Genomic DNA, 16,090 nt, shown 5'->3' with positions numbered 1-16,090 from the left:
CATTTTTTTGATAAAAATCGTAAGGTTCTGACATTATTCAAATTGATAAATCTTTATTGATCTTGAATAGAACTCACAATTATGTTCTTTACTGAATCAATGAATTTTATTGAGTCCGATAGTAATGAGTCCGATAGTAAGAATATTGTTAAACGCACATCTCCAAACGTTCCCCTTAGCTAAATACCAGGGACAATAAAAATTAGTCTTTGAGTGCAATATTATATCATATAATGTCCAAACAATTGTGTATTACTGGGATGTTTTGAGCAAAAGAGCACAGTTTCCCTTAATTCCAAAAATAATTTCGTTTTTGGTGGTATCAGGTGACCTAAAATAAAATGCAAGCTTTACCTATGGGTGCTCCATAAAGTATACAATTTGATCGAGTTTCGAGACGGAGGATCCACTGAATCTCCCGATCCACTGTGCACTGAAAAAGCAAAACTTTGTATCTTATTAACAAATTAACACAGTCAACATTATCTAAAGATAGTTGTCCTATTTTCCTGGTACATTACCCTGGGTAGAATACCAAGATTCACAGTCAGTCTATCACTTCCTCTAGACTTAAGTTCATTAATTCTTCCTGGTAAAACATTAATACAATTCCTTTCAGAATTCAGTTACCAGGAGAAAATAGATTTCAGCCAATTATCCAAGCTGAGGTTTCTCTTATGAATACTGTATAAACCTACTCTACTCGGGAATTCTGTGCCAGACACTTGTTTCAAGTCTCCTCCCTATCTTAAAGACAAATTAGCTCAATATTTTACAAGTGGTGCCTGAAGCTTTTACAGACCATTTTTACCATAGGTTTTTTTTTTTCTATAATAATGATTTATCTTAATTACAACAGGAAGGATGAGACTATGTCAGTCCTCAGTAGTGTTGGATTATAAGAGGAGCTTTTTGGGCTGTAGCTTGGGAGTCAAGAGTAGTAAAGATATGGGGGTATATTTATTAAACTGCAGGTTTGAAAAAGTGGAGATGTTGCCTATAGCAACCAATCAGATTCTAGCTGTCATTTTGTAGAATGCACTAAATAAATGACAGCTAGAATCTTATTGGTTGCTATAGGCAACATCTCCACTTTTTCAAACTTACAGTTTAGTAAATCTAGCCCATGATCTTCACGGTAGATTGCAAGAGTTTGGGGTGAGGGTCTTGCTGTGTATTCCAGTGAACATGGGTTACTGTTTAATGCAAAACAGTCGGAGGATGTGTCTGGCATTGTATTAATAAATAATCCAGTGCCAATATCAAAGGACTATAGGAAACCAAACGTTCCGTGGACTACCAAGTACTGTTGGGAGAACCCCTGTAAGAATAACTGCATGGGCACAGCACAAAATCTACCTGGAAGGACTAAAACATCTTAATATGTATAGTTTGGAGCAGAGAAGGGAAAGGGGGGACATGATAGGAACCTTCACATATACCAAGGGTTATAACTAGAGATGCTCAGGCTTGGTTACTCGAGAACCGAACACACCCAAACTTAGGGGATCCAGCCGGCTCGGTACTGTTGCGCGCCCTCGGAATTGAAAATGAGGCAAAAGGTCATTGTGACGTCATCGGATCTCGCGAGTTTTGAATTCCTTTTTAAGATCCAACATAGCGAGGGGTAAGAGGGAGGGCGGACCCCCATTTTTCTCAAAAATCCAAAACCAAAACACACGAGGGCGGTTTTGCCAAAACCAAGACACGAAGCTAATCCAGATCCAAAACCAAAACCAGTCCACGGGGATCAGTGAGCATCTCTAGTTATAACAAGGTGCAGGAGGGAAACATTCTACAAAGGAAGAGAAGTATTAGAACACGAGGACATGTAGTGACACTGGGGGGAAGAGAAGTATTAGAACACGAGGACATGTACTGACACTGGGGGGAAGAGAAGTATTAGAACACGAGGACATGCACTGACACTGGGGGGAAGAGAAGTATTAGAACACGAGGACATGTACTGACACTGGGGGGAAGAGAAGTATTAGAACACGAGGACATGTACTGACACTGGGGGGAAGAGAAGTATTAGAACACGAGGACATGTACTGACACTGGGGGGAAGAGAAGTATTAGAACACAAGGACATGTACTGACACTGGGGGGAAGAGAAGTATTAGAACACGAGGACATGTACTGACACTGGGGGGGAAGAGAAGTACTAGAACACGAGGACATGTACTGACACTGGGGGGAAGAGAAGTATTAGAACACGAGGACATGTACTGACACTGGGGGGAAGAGAAGTATTAGAACACGAGGACATGTACTGACACTGGGGGGAAGAGAAGTATTAGAACACAAGGACATGTACTGACACTGGGGGGAAGAGAAGTATTAGAACACGAGGACATGTACTGACACTGGGGGGGAAGAGAAGTACTAGAACACGAGGACATGTACTGACACTGGGGGGGAAGAGAAGTACTAGAACACGAGGACATGCACTGACACTGGGGGGAAGAGAAGTATTAGAACACGGGGACATGTACTGACACTGGGGGGAAGAGAAGTATTAGAACACGAGGACATGCACTGACACTGGGGGGAAGAGAAGTACTAGAACACGAGGACATGTACTGACACTGGGGGGAAGAGAAGTATTAGAACACGAGGACATGTACTGACACTGGGGGGAAGAGAAGTATTAGAACACGAGGACATGTACTGACACTGGGGGGAAGAGAAGTATTAGAACACAAGGACATGTACTGACACTGGGGGGAAGAGAAGTATTAGAACACGAGGACATGTACTGACACTGGGGGGGGAAGAGAAGTACTAGAACACGAGGACATGTACTGACACTGGGGGGAAGAGAAGTATTAGAACACGAGGACATGTACTGACACTGGAGGGAAGAGAAGTATTAGAACACGAGGACATGTACTGACACTGGGGGGAAGAGAAGTATTAGAACACGAGGACATGTACTGACACTGGGGGGAAGAGAAGTATTAGAACACGAGGACATGTACTGACACTGGGGGGAAGAGAAGTATTAGAACACAAGGACATGTACTGACACTGGGGGGAAGAGAAGTATTAGAACACGAGGACATGTACTGACACTGGGGGGGAAGAGAAGTACTAGAACACGAGGACATGTACTGACACTGGGGGGAAGAGAAGTATTAGAACACGAGGACATGTACTGACACTGGGGGGAAGAGAAGTATTAGAACACGAGGACATGTACTGACACTGGGGGGAAGAGAAGTACTAGAACACGAGGACATGCAGTGACACTGGGGGGAAGAGAAGTATTAGAACACGAGGACATGTACTGACACTGGGGGGAAGAGAAGTATTAGAACACGAGGACATGCACTGACACTGGGGGGAAGAGAAGTATTAGAACATGAGGACATGTACTGACACTGGGGGGAAGAGAAGTATTAGAACACGAGGACATGCACTGACACTGGGGGGAAGAGAAGTATTAGAACACGAGGACATGTACTGACACTGGGGGGAAGAGAAGTATTAGAACACGAGGACATGTACTGACACTGGGGGGAAGAGAAGTACTAGAACACGAGGACATGCAGTGACACTGGGGGGAAGAGAAGTATTAGAACACGAGGACATGTACTGACACTGGGGGGAAGAGAAGTACTAGAACACGAGGACATGTACTGACACTGGGAGGAAGTAGGTCCAGAGGAAATGTGATTAAAAACTACTTCACAGAAAGGGTAGTGGATAAGTGGAATAGCCTCCCATCAGAGGTGGTAGAGGCTAATACAGTACAGCAATGTAAACATGCTTGGGATAGACATAAGGAGATCCTTATAAAGAACTAAAGATCATATAGGGTTTGAGGTTACCATAGGTTAGAATATGGGCAGACTAGATGGGCCAAGTGGTTCTTATCTAGCGTCAGAGTCTATGTCCCTATGACTGACTAGCTCTGTGAGTAGCCCACAAATTACCCACATTGGACTAACTGGTTGTTAAACAACGGCATCAGTCTTTCCAAGTTGTCTTCCCACCAGAATGTTTGCAGACTCTTTGCCAAATATCTGCTACATCTTTCCAAAATTGTACATGACCCGACTGGCTGCAGATCTGCATGTAATTACATATGATAATTATTCGGTCATTCCTGGAGTTCCCATATGGGATTTCGGCCAAATGTGTGACCACCTAAAGCCAGGCAGAGAGCTATTCCTGGTAAAATATTATAAATAATATTATTTATTTATGTAACTTTGGTTCCAAATCACTGGAGCAACATAATCCAGTTGCTAAGATATTTATAAAATGAGATGATTTTCTGTTTGGCTCATTCTTCGAATGAAACAATTCCCAGGCCTTTCACAGCGCAAGTTTTCATTCTGTTCCTGGTTAATTCCCCAGTGAGCCATGTCTTGGCAGAATGCTAAATGAGCTGTTCCCAAAAAAGACTGTTTTCCCATCTTCCAAAACGATGCATTAAACCTACTGACAAAATACCCAAGCCGGCAAATTGTCTGCGGGTATTCAGGGGCCGTTTGTACTCGCAAATATTTAGTTAATAAAAATAAAAAAAATAGATATTTATTTTACAGAAAAGAGGTCAATAAAAAAAAGAAAAATAAGATATTAGTTGTTTACGAAAAATAATACTAAAATTAAATTTAATATTTTTCGTAACATTTTTTTTCTGTTTTTTGTGAGTTCAATAACGAACGGGACAAAATTCTGAGGCACAGCACCAAAGCAGCTCCTTCCACTTTGTAATGACACACCTCTCCTTCTGCCCCTTATTTTAAGGACACGTGTGAAGATTAGCATGACAATTCTGCATCAATTGTCAGAGCGACATGTTTGCTACTTGTGAAGTGTTGAGATGCCCAGACATGGACTAGTGGAGTCATACATCTGATTCTGTGCACCAATGTAATAGTAGATTTTTTTGTGTGCAGGACAGAGTTTTAAAATAAGCCTCATGGGTGAGGGAGATGAGGCAAAGTTAAAAAGAGTATTTTAATTAAATATTCTGAAAACAAAACTTTCAATACAAAATACTACACACTGTATTTAAGGGATCATTAGGAAATAGTACATTGGATTACATACTGTAGCAGGAATTTATGATTGATGGTTAGAACTCCTATCGAATAACAAGTGTATATAAAAATAACATTCCCCAAGAGTATGAAAAAATGGATACTAGAATTTCGCAAAAAGGTTCATTTGATTATCATATGGTCACACATTGGCTTAATATATCTATATATATATATATATATATATATAGATGTAAATAAAAATATATCTATCTATCTATATATAGCTATATATGTATCTATATATCTATAGATATAGATGTAAGTATATATATATATATTTATATCTTTACATCTATATATATATATATATATATATATATATATATATATAAATATAAATAGATAGACATATATAGCTATATATAGATATAGATATATATATATATATACATATATTTATATCTTTACATCTATATATGTATATATATATATATATATATATATATATATATATATATATAGATATTAAGCCAATGTGTGACCACTATTTTAATCAATTGAACCTTTTTGCGAATTTCTAGTTTCCATTTGTCCAATGAGACACTTGCTTACATCTTCTAACTTGTATGAGACAGATAAAAGCAAATTGCTGATTGGTCGATGTGCTTTGCATATTTCTCATCATGTTAGAATGGTCTCCAGGGACACGGTTGCCGAGGCGACACATATAACCATGTGACGTGCAGTCTCGGAGGACCTTGGAGCACTACATTCCCCATCATGTCATATTTACTGGATATGATGTAAACATACAGTTTTGCATTTTCAGTACTCCACTCCAATAAATATTAACTTACAAAGCCAAGGAAGTACAATATAAAAATTGCAATAATCGAACATGCAGAAAAAGATTAATTATTTTAAAAATACATTTTATTGAGATTTTTACGTATAGACAACGAGGGGGTGGGAAGGCGGAGTTTGCAGAAAAAAAGGACAAGAACCCAGGTTTGAGCAAATATGCATCATATACAATCACGTGTTAGTAATACAATCGCTTTAAATACAACGAGAAAAGATTTTAAAAAAAAAATAATATATATAAATATATTTGTAAAAAATATAAGAAAAGGAGACATTTTATAGAACTGTTGGTTAATATTTAAAAATAGGGAGTCTACAGGGACAAATCCCTGAAAATGAAGGACGGTTGGCGACTATAGGCCCATTGCAAATTTTTCATGCATCCGCAATGTCAGTGAATGATCCGTACTATCGATCTTGCTGTAGGTCGGTAGGTACTACCTACCTACTTACTTTCAGTATTTACTAGTATAAATCCAGAATTAAAGGTGAAAAGTAAACCATATTTGTGTGGTGCTCACCATTCAGTAGAGCGCTTCTCTTTAACTTATCGAAATATTGTTTGTGTTGGCAGTGTTTATATTTGCTGCAAGTTATAATGTATTTTAGAAGTACTGATGCTCGGATTGGCTGCGTGTTGGTTTAGCCCCCTCCCACTTCAAACTTGCTTACACTTATTACACTCACAGAAGCTAAATCAACGTACAAATGCTCCGATTGGCTGTAGGATGTTCTAGTCCCGCCCCCTTCACTTCCTGCTTGTCCACGTGTCCCATTTTGAAGAATGAGTTCGGTAGTCGTTCTGACTCCAGTCGAATGCACCATAATAACAGACCTGTTACAAGTTTTCCATTTCAGTTTCATCCTCATCATTGTCCTTTTGTGTTTCCGTCTCTTTCATTTGTACAGCTCTCCCCGTTAAGCAGTCCCCTGGCTAAATTACCTGGAAACCTGTTGCCTGTTTGCTATGAAGAAAGACAGTCCTGCTCCGTCTACGGTGCCTCCTCCTCCTCTCGCCTGGATGCCTCTCCCACCTTCCCGTCTCCCAGCACGAATGGCTCTGAGAGGTTTAATCTCAGTCACTATAATCCTTTTCTTGGCAGACTTTGTAATAATAAGGCGCAAGCATCACTGACGTACTGTAAAAATTTTGTGTCAGTTGACAATTTTACCTTTTTGCTCAATTCATTAGCTTACATATTTTTGCAAATCTGGGTTAAAACTGGGGTTCCTTATTGGTTGCCAGTTTCACAGACGGGAAAACACTTGTTTGGATTGTTAAATTTGGAGCCCCTTACACTTGATTACTTTCAATAATGATATAATCGTTTAAAGGAAAATAATCACCACAATATGTAAAATTCAATCTAAATGTAATTTGTAATTTACTATATAAAGTAAAACCGCATAGTTCTGAAAGAATATTTAAAGTGCAGCTGCCCCACACATTGGTCAGGGGAATAAAGCTATTCAGTTGGGATAGGTAACATCAATCAGGCACTTTGGACTAGATTTACTAAGCTGCGGGTTTGAAAAAGTGGAGATGTTGCCTATAGCAACCAATCAGATTCTACCTGTCATTTGTTTAGTGCATTCTACAAAATGACAGCTAGAATCTGATTGGTTGCTATAGGCAACATCTCCACTATTTCAAACCCGCAGTTTAGTAAATATACCTCTTTGTGTCCTCTGAAACTGATCTACTTTGGGTTCTGCTGATCTGCGCTTTCTTACTACATCGTCCTTCTGTGTTTGTTGCTGAACAGCAGGGGGTTCGAGTCACTAAAACCTTCTAAAAAGGAAAATTGGAGGTGTTGCCCACAGCAACCAATCAGATTCTAGCTGTCATTTACCTAGTACTCTCAAGAAAATGATAGCTAGAATCTGATTGGCTGCTATAGCTCCACTTTTCCAATTTTTTTAGATGTTTTAGTAAATCTATCCCCGGGGCTGGAAATCTTAGCAAATAGCATGGCTCTGCGGCACACACTAGTGTATTATTGCTACTGTTCAATGCTGGGCCGAGGTTACATCATAGGTGACGCTGGGAAAGGTATTGTAAAGACAAATCTTGGTATTGCTCGTTATTAAGTGGAGTTTGTGGTAAATGGGTATATATTATACAGATCATATAGAGCCTATAATCCTGATGTACCCGGCCACAGCATCATGTTTTATCGCTGTTATATCATGTTTCGTATATGTGCTTAGTACACGTTCTGTCCTGTGTGACAGTATATACAGATATAGATGGCTGCACAAACAAGACATCCAGCAACGCATATAACCCCTGGCATGGTCCTCTCAGCTCCCTCTGGCTGCAGTTATGATTCTCACGCTCCATGATGCTGTTTGCTAAATACCAGCGTTAGTTAATGCTTCTGTTCTCTTCTCCCCAATTGTATCCTGGACATTGCCAGTAGAAGGGTCACCAGATGCAGGAATCCAAAACAGCCTGAATAAAGTACAGAGGATAGAAGCATACATTATATGTATATATATATATTGGCGCTATATAAATAAATGTTGATGATGATGATGATGATATATATATATATATATGTATATATATATATATATATGTATATATATATATATATATATATATATAATATATTTCAGTTTCTCATGTGTCTGTTCCTTGTCTTCCCCTCTCCCTGCAATTCTATTTCATGATATTTTTAGACCAATTTGGCACATTTTGCAGCTCTCTGTGGTTACCAGGTGTAATAGACGTGATAGAACACTGACATCGGCACTGGAGTTAGACTGTTAGATGTTGAAGCGTTGGTTCTGCTTTCTAAGGGATGTTTCTTAGGAATGGGTGTTTATGAACAGGCAGGTTACAGTATACAACCCGTTCCAAAGTAATGTTTCCCTTAACTCAACTAAAAAGGTGTCTTATTTGTCTTCTGTCATTGAATACCATCCGCTCTTTACTATTTCTCAGCATTAATCTTACATTCACTGCTGCAGAGCCCCCCCCCCCACACACACACGCACACTCTGCATTGTGCTGTATTCCTATCTCTTTATAATAAAATGCCTTCTGCCGGCTGAACATTTTAGTGTAAAAAAAAACTAATAGCTTCAGGCCAGCTTTAGATTTAAAATAAAACATCTGTGATCCTTCTTAGAAATTACATAACGTCTATTATCCATGAGATTGTGCATGGAAAGAGGCCGTCACTTTGAATCTACATTATCAATATGGACGTTATTAATGCCATTTGCAGAAAGCTTTGTTTGATTGAAAGCAAAAGCTATATATATATATATATATATATATATATATATATATATATGTATATACAAGTTAACCCGTGCATGATACTCATGCATTCTAGTCAAATCAAGCTACTTAAGGTGTTAAAAAGGTTCTTGTCATGCATTTGGGCCATAGCCCAGGCCTCATCCACCAACCACTCCCCACTGTCCCCCCCAGCAACCACCAACCACTCCCCACTGTCACCCCCGGCAACCACCAACCACTCCCAACTGTCACCCCCGGCAACCACCAACCACTCCCAACTGTCACCCCCGGCAACCACCAACCACTCCCAACTGTCACTTCTCCTTCAAGAAATATATATATATTTTTTTTAAAATCTTTATAAACACTTTTAACAATTAACAAATTAAATTAACAAATTAAAAACATCTTAGTATACCAAATTTCAGCCCTTTCTGATTTTTTTTTCCCACACACACTAAGAATTTAGTAGGTCAGTGTATAACTCCACCCAGCAGATGGCGCTGCAGCTTGGTTTTATTTTTTACACACACACACACACACACACAGACAGACTAACACACGCCGCTAGGCATATATATATATAGATATATATATTTATTTAAATACTAAACACCTGTGAATTACAATATGAAAATAGGGTAGGTTTATAAAACCTTCTAAAAAGAAAGAGTGGAGGTGTTGTCCATAGCAACCAATCAGATTCTAGCTATCATTTTATTGATGTACATACAGGATTATACTATTTGCACTCTCCTGTTTTACTGTCTATTATATATATATACTGACACCCGGCATATGACAGACACCAAAAACTTCTTTCGTGAATAAACGGTGCTTTTATTGTTTACATCACAATAATACAGAAACTTCCGTTAGGTTGACACCAGACGACCCTTGCTGTAGCTTGACACAGTTCCCCTATCTGTTCACCGGCTACTAGCTGGCGTCGGTCTCCCTGTACAAATGCACAATACAGGTTTATATACCGCAAAAACCTCCGTTTGGTCTAATTACCTCATTAGGCTCTATTCTCCACCCCTGTGTGTGCAGCCTAAATGTTTTACTCTGCAGGGAATTAACCCTGTCTGCAGCCTTTACCTGTAGACTCCCCGGGAACCTCAGCTGACCTGCAGGACAGGTGTGGCAAATAGGCCTCTTTGTCACTATATATATATATATATATATATATATATTATTTTTTATTTTTTTTTATATATATATTTACAGAGTGGTGGAAGTAGGCTGGTATACGGAGCCATACCACCACTCCTTCTACTGTTTTGCTTGTGACACTATCACATTTCAGACGTTTACATCAGACTGAACTTGGTCCAGTCAACAAGATTGGATGCACCAGCGTATGTTATAATTTGGAGAGATGCAGGTAATGCATAATGTATCCGTGAGGCATGCAGTTGTCATAAATGATGCTGGAAACATATTTTAAAGGAGGAAAAATAAATTTTTTGTCAGTTAGTCAAACAAAATCCAGAATATTGCTCACCTGGAGTCTGTCATTCGTCCTGTTCCAGCCTGGTCACTTTTGTAACGGTCTAACAGCAGTCTCTTCACAACTTTGCCTGTTTAAAACACGTAACAGTGTTGTCAAAGCCCCTCCTCCATTAATTTACCATTCATATGATGAGGATATTTATGTAGGAAGTGCACTGACAACTTGTCGACTGTTTAAAGAAGGGCCCATTTCTGCAGGATCTATGAGAGTATAGCTGGACTCTTACAGACATTGGGAGACCCGCTGGATTAGGAGAAATTGCCTGACGTAAGCAATATTAAGTATTAATCTTTAACTTACTGATTTGACCCAAAACTGAATTTTAAAGGAATATTACAACCCAACTACCTATATACTCTATTTCCATTTAAATGGGCTGTAAAGAAGGTAAGTATTGTGAATGTGTACAAGAAGCCTAATCCCAACACATCGAATGGTTAATGTTTTTGGATTAGTCTTGGTTCATAAACGTGAACTTCATCTACAAAGAGATTATAGTATCCAGTTTGCATCTTACTTCCTCATAATAACTATTCACATTTGCTAGTCATGACTGATCCTTCCTGAAACTATGCTAACATCATGTTAATAAATTATTTTGTGCAGTATACAGTATTTTAGAATTGTATCCCTTGTATTCCCTTAAAATAATGTACCCAGAAGAAGAAGTCAGATTCGCAGATTCCAATTTTGTTCTGTTTCACCGTTTTGTTCTGCCAACCTTGTGGAACTAACTTGTTTATGAAGGAGCTCATAAATTTAAGAATTAGTGATCTATCAATTACAGAACTTAGCTCCCTTAACACACATGGGTGGATGCCATCTGGACCATGTGCTTTATCTGTCTTAATCTTCTTTAGATGAAGCTGCATCTCCTTGTGTATTATATTTAATGGTGTAGATAGGTTATTGCTACAGAATATATATTTATACATAACCTGTTTTGCAGGTATCATTTGAGAAAACAGTTAAAACAATGTGTTTAAAAGAGTAGGGTATAAATGTATTAACTAGCGATTCTAGCAAATCGACGATATTCTGCGACTTTGCGGGATAATTCATAACGGTAATGGGGTTTAAAGGCAAAGTCACAGAATATCGTTGATTTTCTAGAATTACTACTTAATACATTTACCGCTAGTTCTCTTTATTGTATGCAATTATTTTTCTTAGATGACCATTTAGTGGCTCAGTATTATCACCTCTATTTTTATTAGTGTTTATGTACTCCAACTTGTTTTGAACATTGGATTCGCTATCTTATGCAATTCGATTTCCGATTCAGTCTTTGACCAACTGATTTTTTTCTTACATATTTTGCTATATTTGTTATGAATCCATAAATAATTTTCAGTCCATTCTAGTTTGAACAATTTAAATGGATTTTTTTCCTTTTCACCCCCAATTGTTTAACACATTGACTGTCTTTATTTATTTTACATTCCCATTTAGATTGCTTGTTGCTGTTTAAGTCCACTTTGCTAGTCTACAAGATACAGTGCTGATCCTACTTTACCCAATCAAAAATGTATAGTTACCAGCTTGATTTCAAGCATCGGTTCCCTAGATTGTCTCTGCTTCCTCTTTTTAACTGTGTACCCTTTAGATAACTTGCAGAGATTAAACGCTCACCTGTCAGTATGGATTACAAAACCATATACAGTGGTGTGAAAAAGTTTTTGCCGCCTTCCTGATTTCCTCTACTTTTGCATATTTGTCACACTTAATTGTTTCAGATATTCAAACAAAATAGAATATAAGACAGACAACCAGAGTAAACACAAAATACAGTTTTTAAATGGTTGTTTCCTTTATTGAAGGAAAAAATGTATGCAACACCAACTGGCCCTGTTTGAAATAATAATTGCTCCCTTAGTTGCTCTTTAAACCAATGAACCAAATTGAATTGATAATTGGGTTCAATTAGACTATACAGAGTCAGGCTTGATTACTTACAGCCCTGTTGAATCTAAACATCACTTAAATACAACCTTTCCAGTGATGTGAAGTTGGCTAAAAGGTCTCAACAATCAGAGCAGTTTGCTGCTAGCAAAAGAGAACCCAAAAGAGATGAGAAGTAAAGTTATTAAAATATATCAGTCTAGAAAGAGTTACAAAGCATTTTCTAAGGCTCTGGGACTCCAGCGAATCACAGTGAGAGCTATTATCTCTAAATGGAGAAAGATTGGAAAAATGGTGGATCTTTCCAGGAATGGTCGGCCTTCCAAAATTTCTCCAAGAGCGCATCGATGACTCATCCAGGAAGTCACAGAAGAACCCAGATGAACATCTAAGGAACTGCCGGCCTCGCTCGCCTCAGCTAATCTCAACATTGAAGATTCCACCATGAGAAAGAGACGGGACAAAAATGATATCCTTGGGAGAGTTTCAAGGTGAAAACCACTGCTAACCAAGAGGAACATAAAGACGTGTCTCACATTTGCCAGGAAACACATTGATGACCTCCCAAGTCAATTGGACGAATGTTCTGTGGAAAAACTTTAACTTTTTGGAAGATATGGGTCCCGTTAGATCTGGCGTCAAGCTAATAAGACATCATACCAACAGTCAAACATGGTGGTTGTAGTGTGAAGCTGGGAATTCTTGTGCTGCTTCAGGACCTAGGGCGACTTGTCCTCATTGACTGAATCATGAATTCTGCTCTCTACCTGAGAGGAGACTGTCCGGTCATCAGTCCGTGATCTGAAGCTCAATAGCAATTGGGTTATGCAGCAAGACAACAATCCCAAGAACAAGAGCAAGTCCACCTTTGAATGGCGCAAAAGAAACCAAATTGAGGTTTTGGAGTCACTAGTCAAAGTCCTGACTTGAATCCAATTGAGATGCTGTGGCAGGACCTTAAACGGGCAGGTCATGCTCGAAAACCCTCCAATGTGGCTGAAATAAAGCAATTCTGCAAACAAGAGTGGGCGAAGATTCCTCCACAGCGAAGTGAAAGACTGATCTCCAGTTATGGGAAGCATTTGGTTGCAGTTGTTACTGCTAAAGGTGGAACAACCATTTATTAAGTTTAGGGGAACAATTCATTTTTCACATGGTCGATATTGTGTTAGTGTAGGGTAACTTATTTCCTTCAATAATTGAAACGACCATTTAAAAATTTTATTTTTGTTTGATCAGGTTGTCTTTGAATTATATTCAATTTTGTTTGAATATCTGCAAAAAGTGAAGTGTGACAAATATGCAAAAATAGAAGAAATCCAGAATGGGGCAAAAACTTTTTCACACCACTGTATCAATGCATACAATGCATAGTAGACCAAGCTTTAGGAAATGTAACAAATAAACAAAATTGTGATAATAATATACGTGCAATTTATACAGAAATATATCTTAAATTTGCAATAGACGATATTAAATACAGTAGCAGAATGGAATATTTATTTCGAACATATTTTTAATTATATCAGATTGTTCTAAATTTGAATTCTTGGAATTGAGTTGAAGTCAATATACTCTTTTCCTTTTTTTTCCCAATATAGGAATGAAATCCCTCTGGAATGTCAGATATATATTGTAGACAAAGTCTTCACTGTCACAGAGGACCCCCGGATATCAGAAACAGAAGCGGACACGGAAAGCATGGAATCTTCCACCGCGTTTTGACGGAAGACGTTATGTAACTGTCCCAACTTTCCTGGTTATCTCCCATTCCGAGGATTAGGTGCCTTTATACAGGAACAGGCGTGTCATCCGGAGACTATGTATTACTTTGCACACAGTAGATATTGGTGTCTTATATGTATAACTAATGTTATCATGTGTGTATGCTGCAACGTAGCTGGAACAAAAGAACAGGTCATAGGTGTAATATTTTTACTTTACTGGTGACACAAAAACAGGAACTTTTCAGGATCTGAGAGGCGCACAAACTTAGAGGACTTTGTTGTCATTAAGGGCTGATCGGAGAGGGAAATTATAATCCAGAAAGAGCAAAGTTCTATCACATGTAACTTTTTATTAGTCCATTTCGGAAGTCATTTGTGACGTTCCTGTTCAATGCATGCAAATTGTACCTCCTTTTGCATTACTGTGCTCTTGTTGTCTACAAGGAGAAAACCATTTTCTAAGCACTGCTTATTGTAACAGCGTTTCACCCCCTCATGGTAGCAAGTTTCCCAAAAAAAACTGTTCTTTAAAGGCTCATTGACCCCTCTTATTGGGAGTCAACACTTTGGGGAAGCATGGAGATTATTCTACAGCGTCTCATAAAGATTTCATGTTTGTCGATTTGAACCTTAATATTGCATCGCCTCCCAGTGTAATCACTACCCCAAGAGCATTGATTACACTTATTGTATTGTTCAGATTTCCCCTGAAAGTTCTACTTTATAAGGACTGTTTGTGCTCGGGAGAATGAGTCGGGAACAATCATGAAAACTGTTCCACAGCTAAGTGTATAGAAAAGGGCAAATGCCTTTTATAAGCAATCCATACTTCCCAACATTGGAAACAGAACATAACTCCAAAAAGTTGGAGTTACTGAGGGAAGTTAGGGGGCCTGGTTCCACACCCCCAGGGAAGGTCTTGAGCTCCAAATCACAAAAAATCGTACCTAACACCCCTCCCCTAAAATCACACATGCCTCTGGTGCCTGCAGGACCAGCTTACCATGGCGAGCCAGTACACACGTCCCAACTTCCTGCAAGTCGGATCAAACGTGCCGACAATGGGACGGGGCAGTCTTATGATATTGGGACAGTTGGGAGGTATGACCAATCAGATGTTTGCTTTCATTTTTTTAAAGTGCACTAGAGATAGAACAACTAGCATCTGATTGGCAGTACAGTAACCTGTGGATCAGTTGTCATAAATGTCCTTAGATACCTCCTTGCAGAAAGGAAGCACTCCTCTGAATTTGTCCAGTTATTCCCCTTTCACTCATTTTATTTTCATTATTAAAGAAGCCAACACTTGTTAATAAAGTTTGTGCAATTTTTTTTGACAATTATTTAATTTAACAATTATGGCCTGCAAAGTCCAGTGGGGTTTGTACTTTGAGAAACCCAAGATACGTAGACACCGCCAAGCGCTCACGTCCTCCCCGTGTGAACAACAGACACAGAGAACAAGAAGCCGGTGTAACAAGGACACAAACACTCGACCTCTGGCCTTTTCTCTTTCCATTCCAGAGGATTTAATGGGCTTATTTTGTGACAGAGGTCTGCATTTTCCACTGAAGCCGTTATTAATTAGGTCTGGGTGCTTTAACGCTCTCGCTCCTGGGGTTTGCCCAGTTCTGTTTGAGATCTCTTTATTTTCGCAGGTGCGGTAGTTATTTTGGAAGCTGTTACGAATGGCTGGGTTTCAAAATGAAAATGTATTCATTTACTTATATAAATAATCAAATATAATATATTACTATGTTAAATAAATAAAATACTAATATAATGGTTTAAAAGGGAAATGTTCTATACTGACTTTATATTATAT

General features: G+C 38.6%; 1 protein-coding gene across 2 annotated transcripts in view; it reads left to right on the top strand.

Moving 5' to 3' along the window:
• RGS11 (regulator of G protein signaling 11) overlaps positions 1–15,538 on the top strand; it is a 105,166-nt gene extending 89,628 nt beyond the window's left edge. The window contains exons 18-19 of one of the 2 annotated variants that reach the window (XM_075179173.1): positions 6,777–6,934; positions 14,140–15,538. In XM_075179173.1, coding sequence (XP_075035274.1) covers positions 6,777–6,934; positions 14,140–14,263 — 282 coding nt within the window. In that variant the 3' untranslated portion in view covers positions 14,264–15,538. The remainder of the gene's footprint in view (positions 1–6,776; positions 6,935–14,139) is intronic. The other variant, XM_075179174.1, reaches the window with a different exon arrangement.
• Positions 15,539–16,090: the final 552 nt, after the last annotated feature.

The sequence above is a fragment of the Mixophyes fleayi genome, chromosome 7 (genome assembly GCF_038048845.1).
Source record: "Mixophyes fleayi isolate aMixFle1 chromosome 7, aMixFle1.hap1, whole genome shotgun sequence".
Classification (NCBI taxonomy): domain Eukaryota; kingdom Metazoa; phylum Chordata; class Amphibia; order Anura; family Limnodynastidae; genus Mixophyes; species Mixophyes fleayi.
Note: the sequence above shows the minus strand (reverse complement) of the source record. Positions and strands in the feature narration are given on the sequence as shown.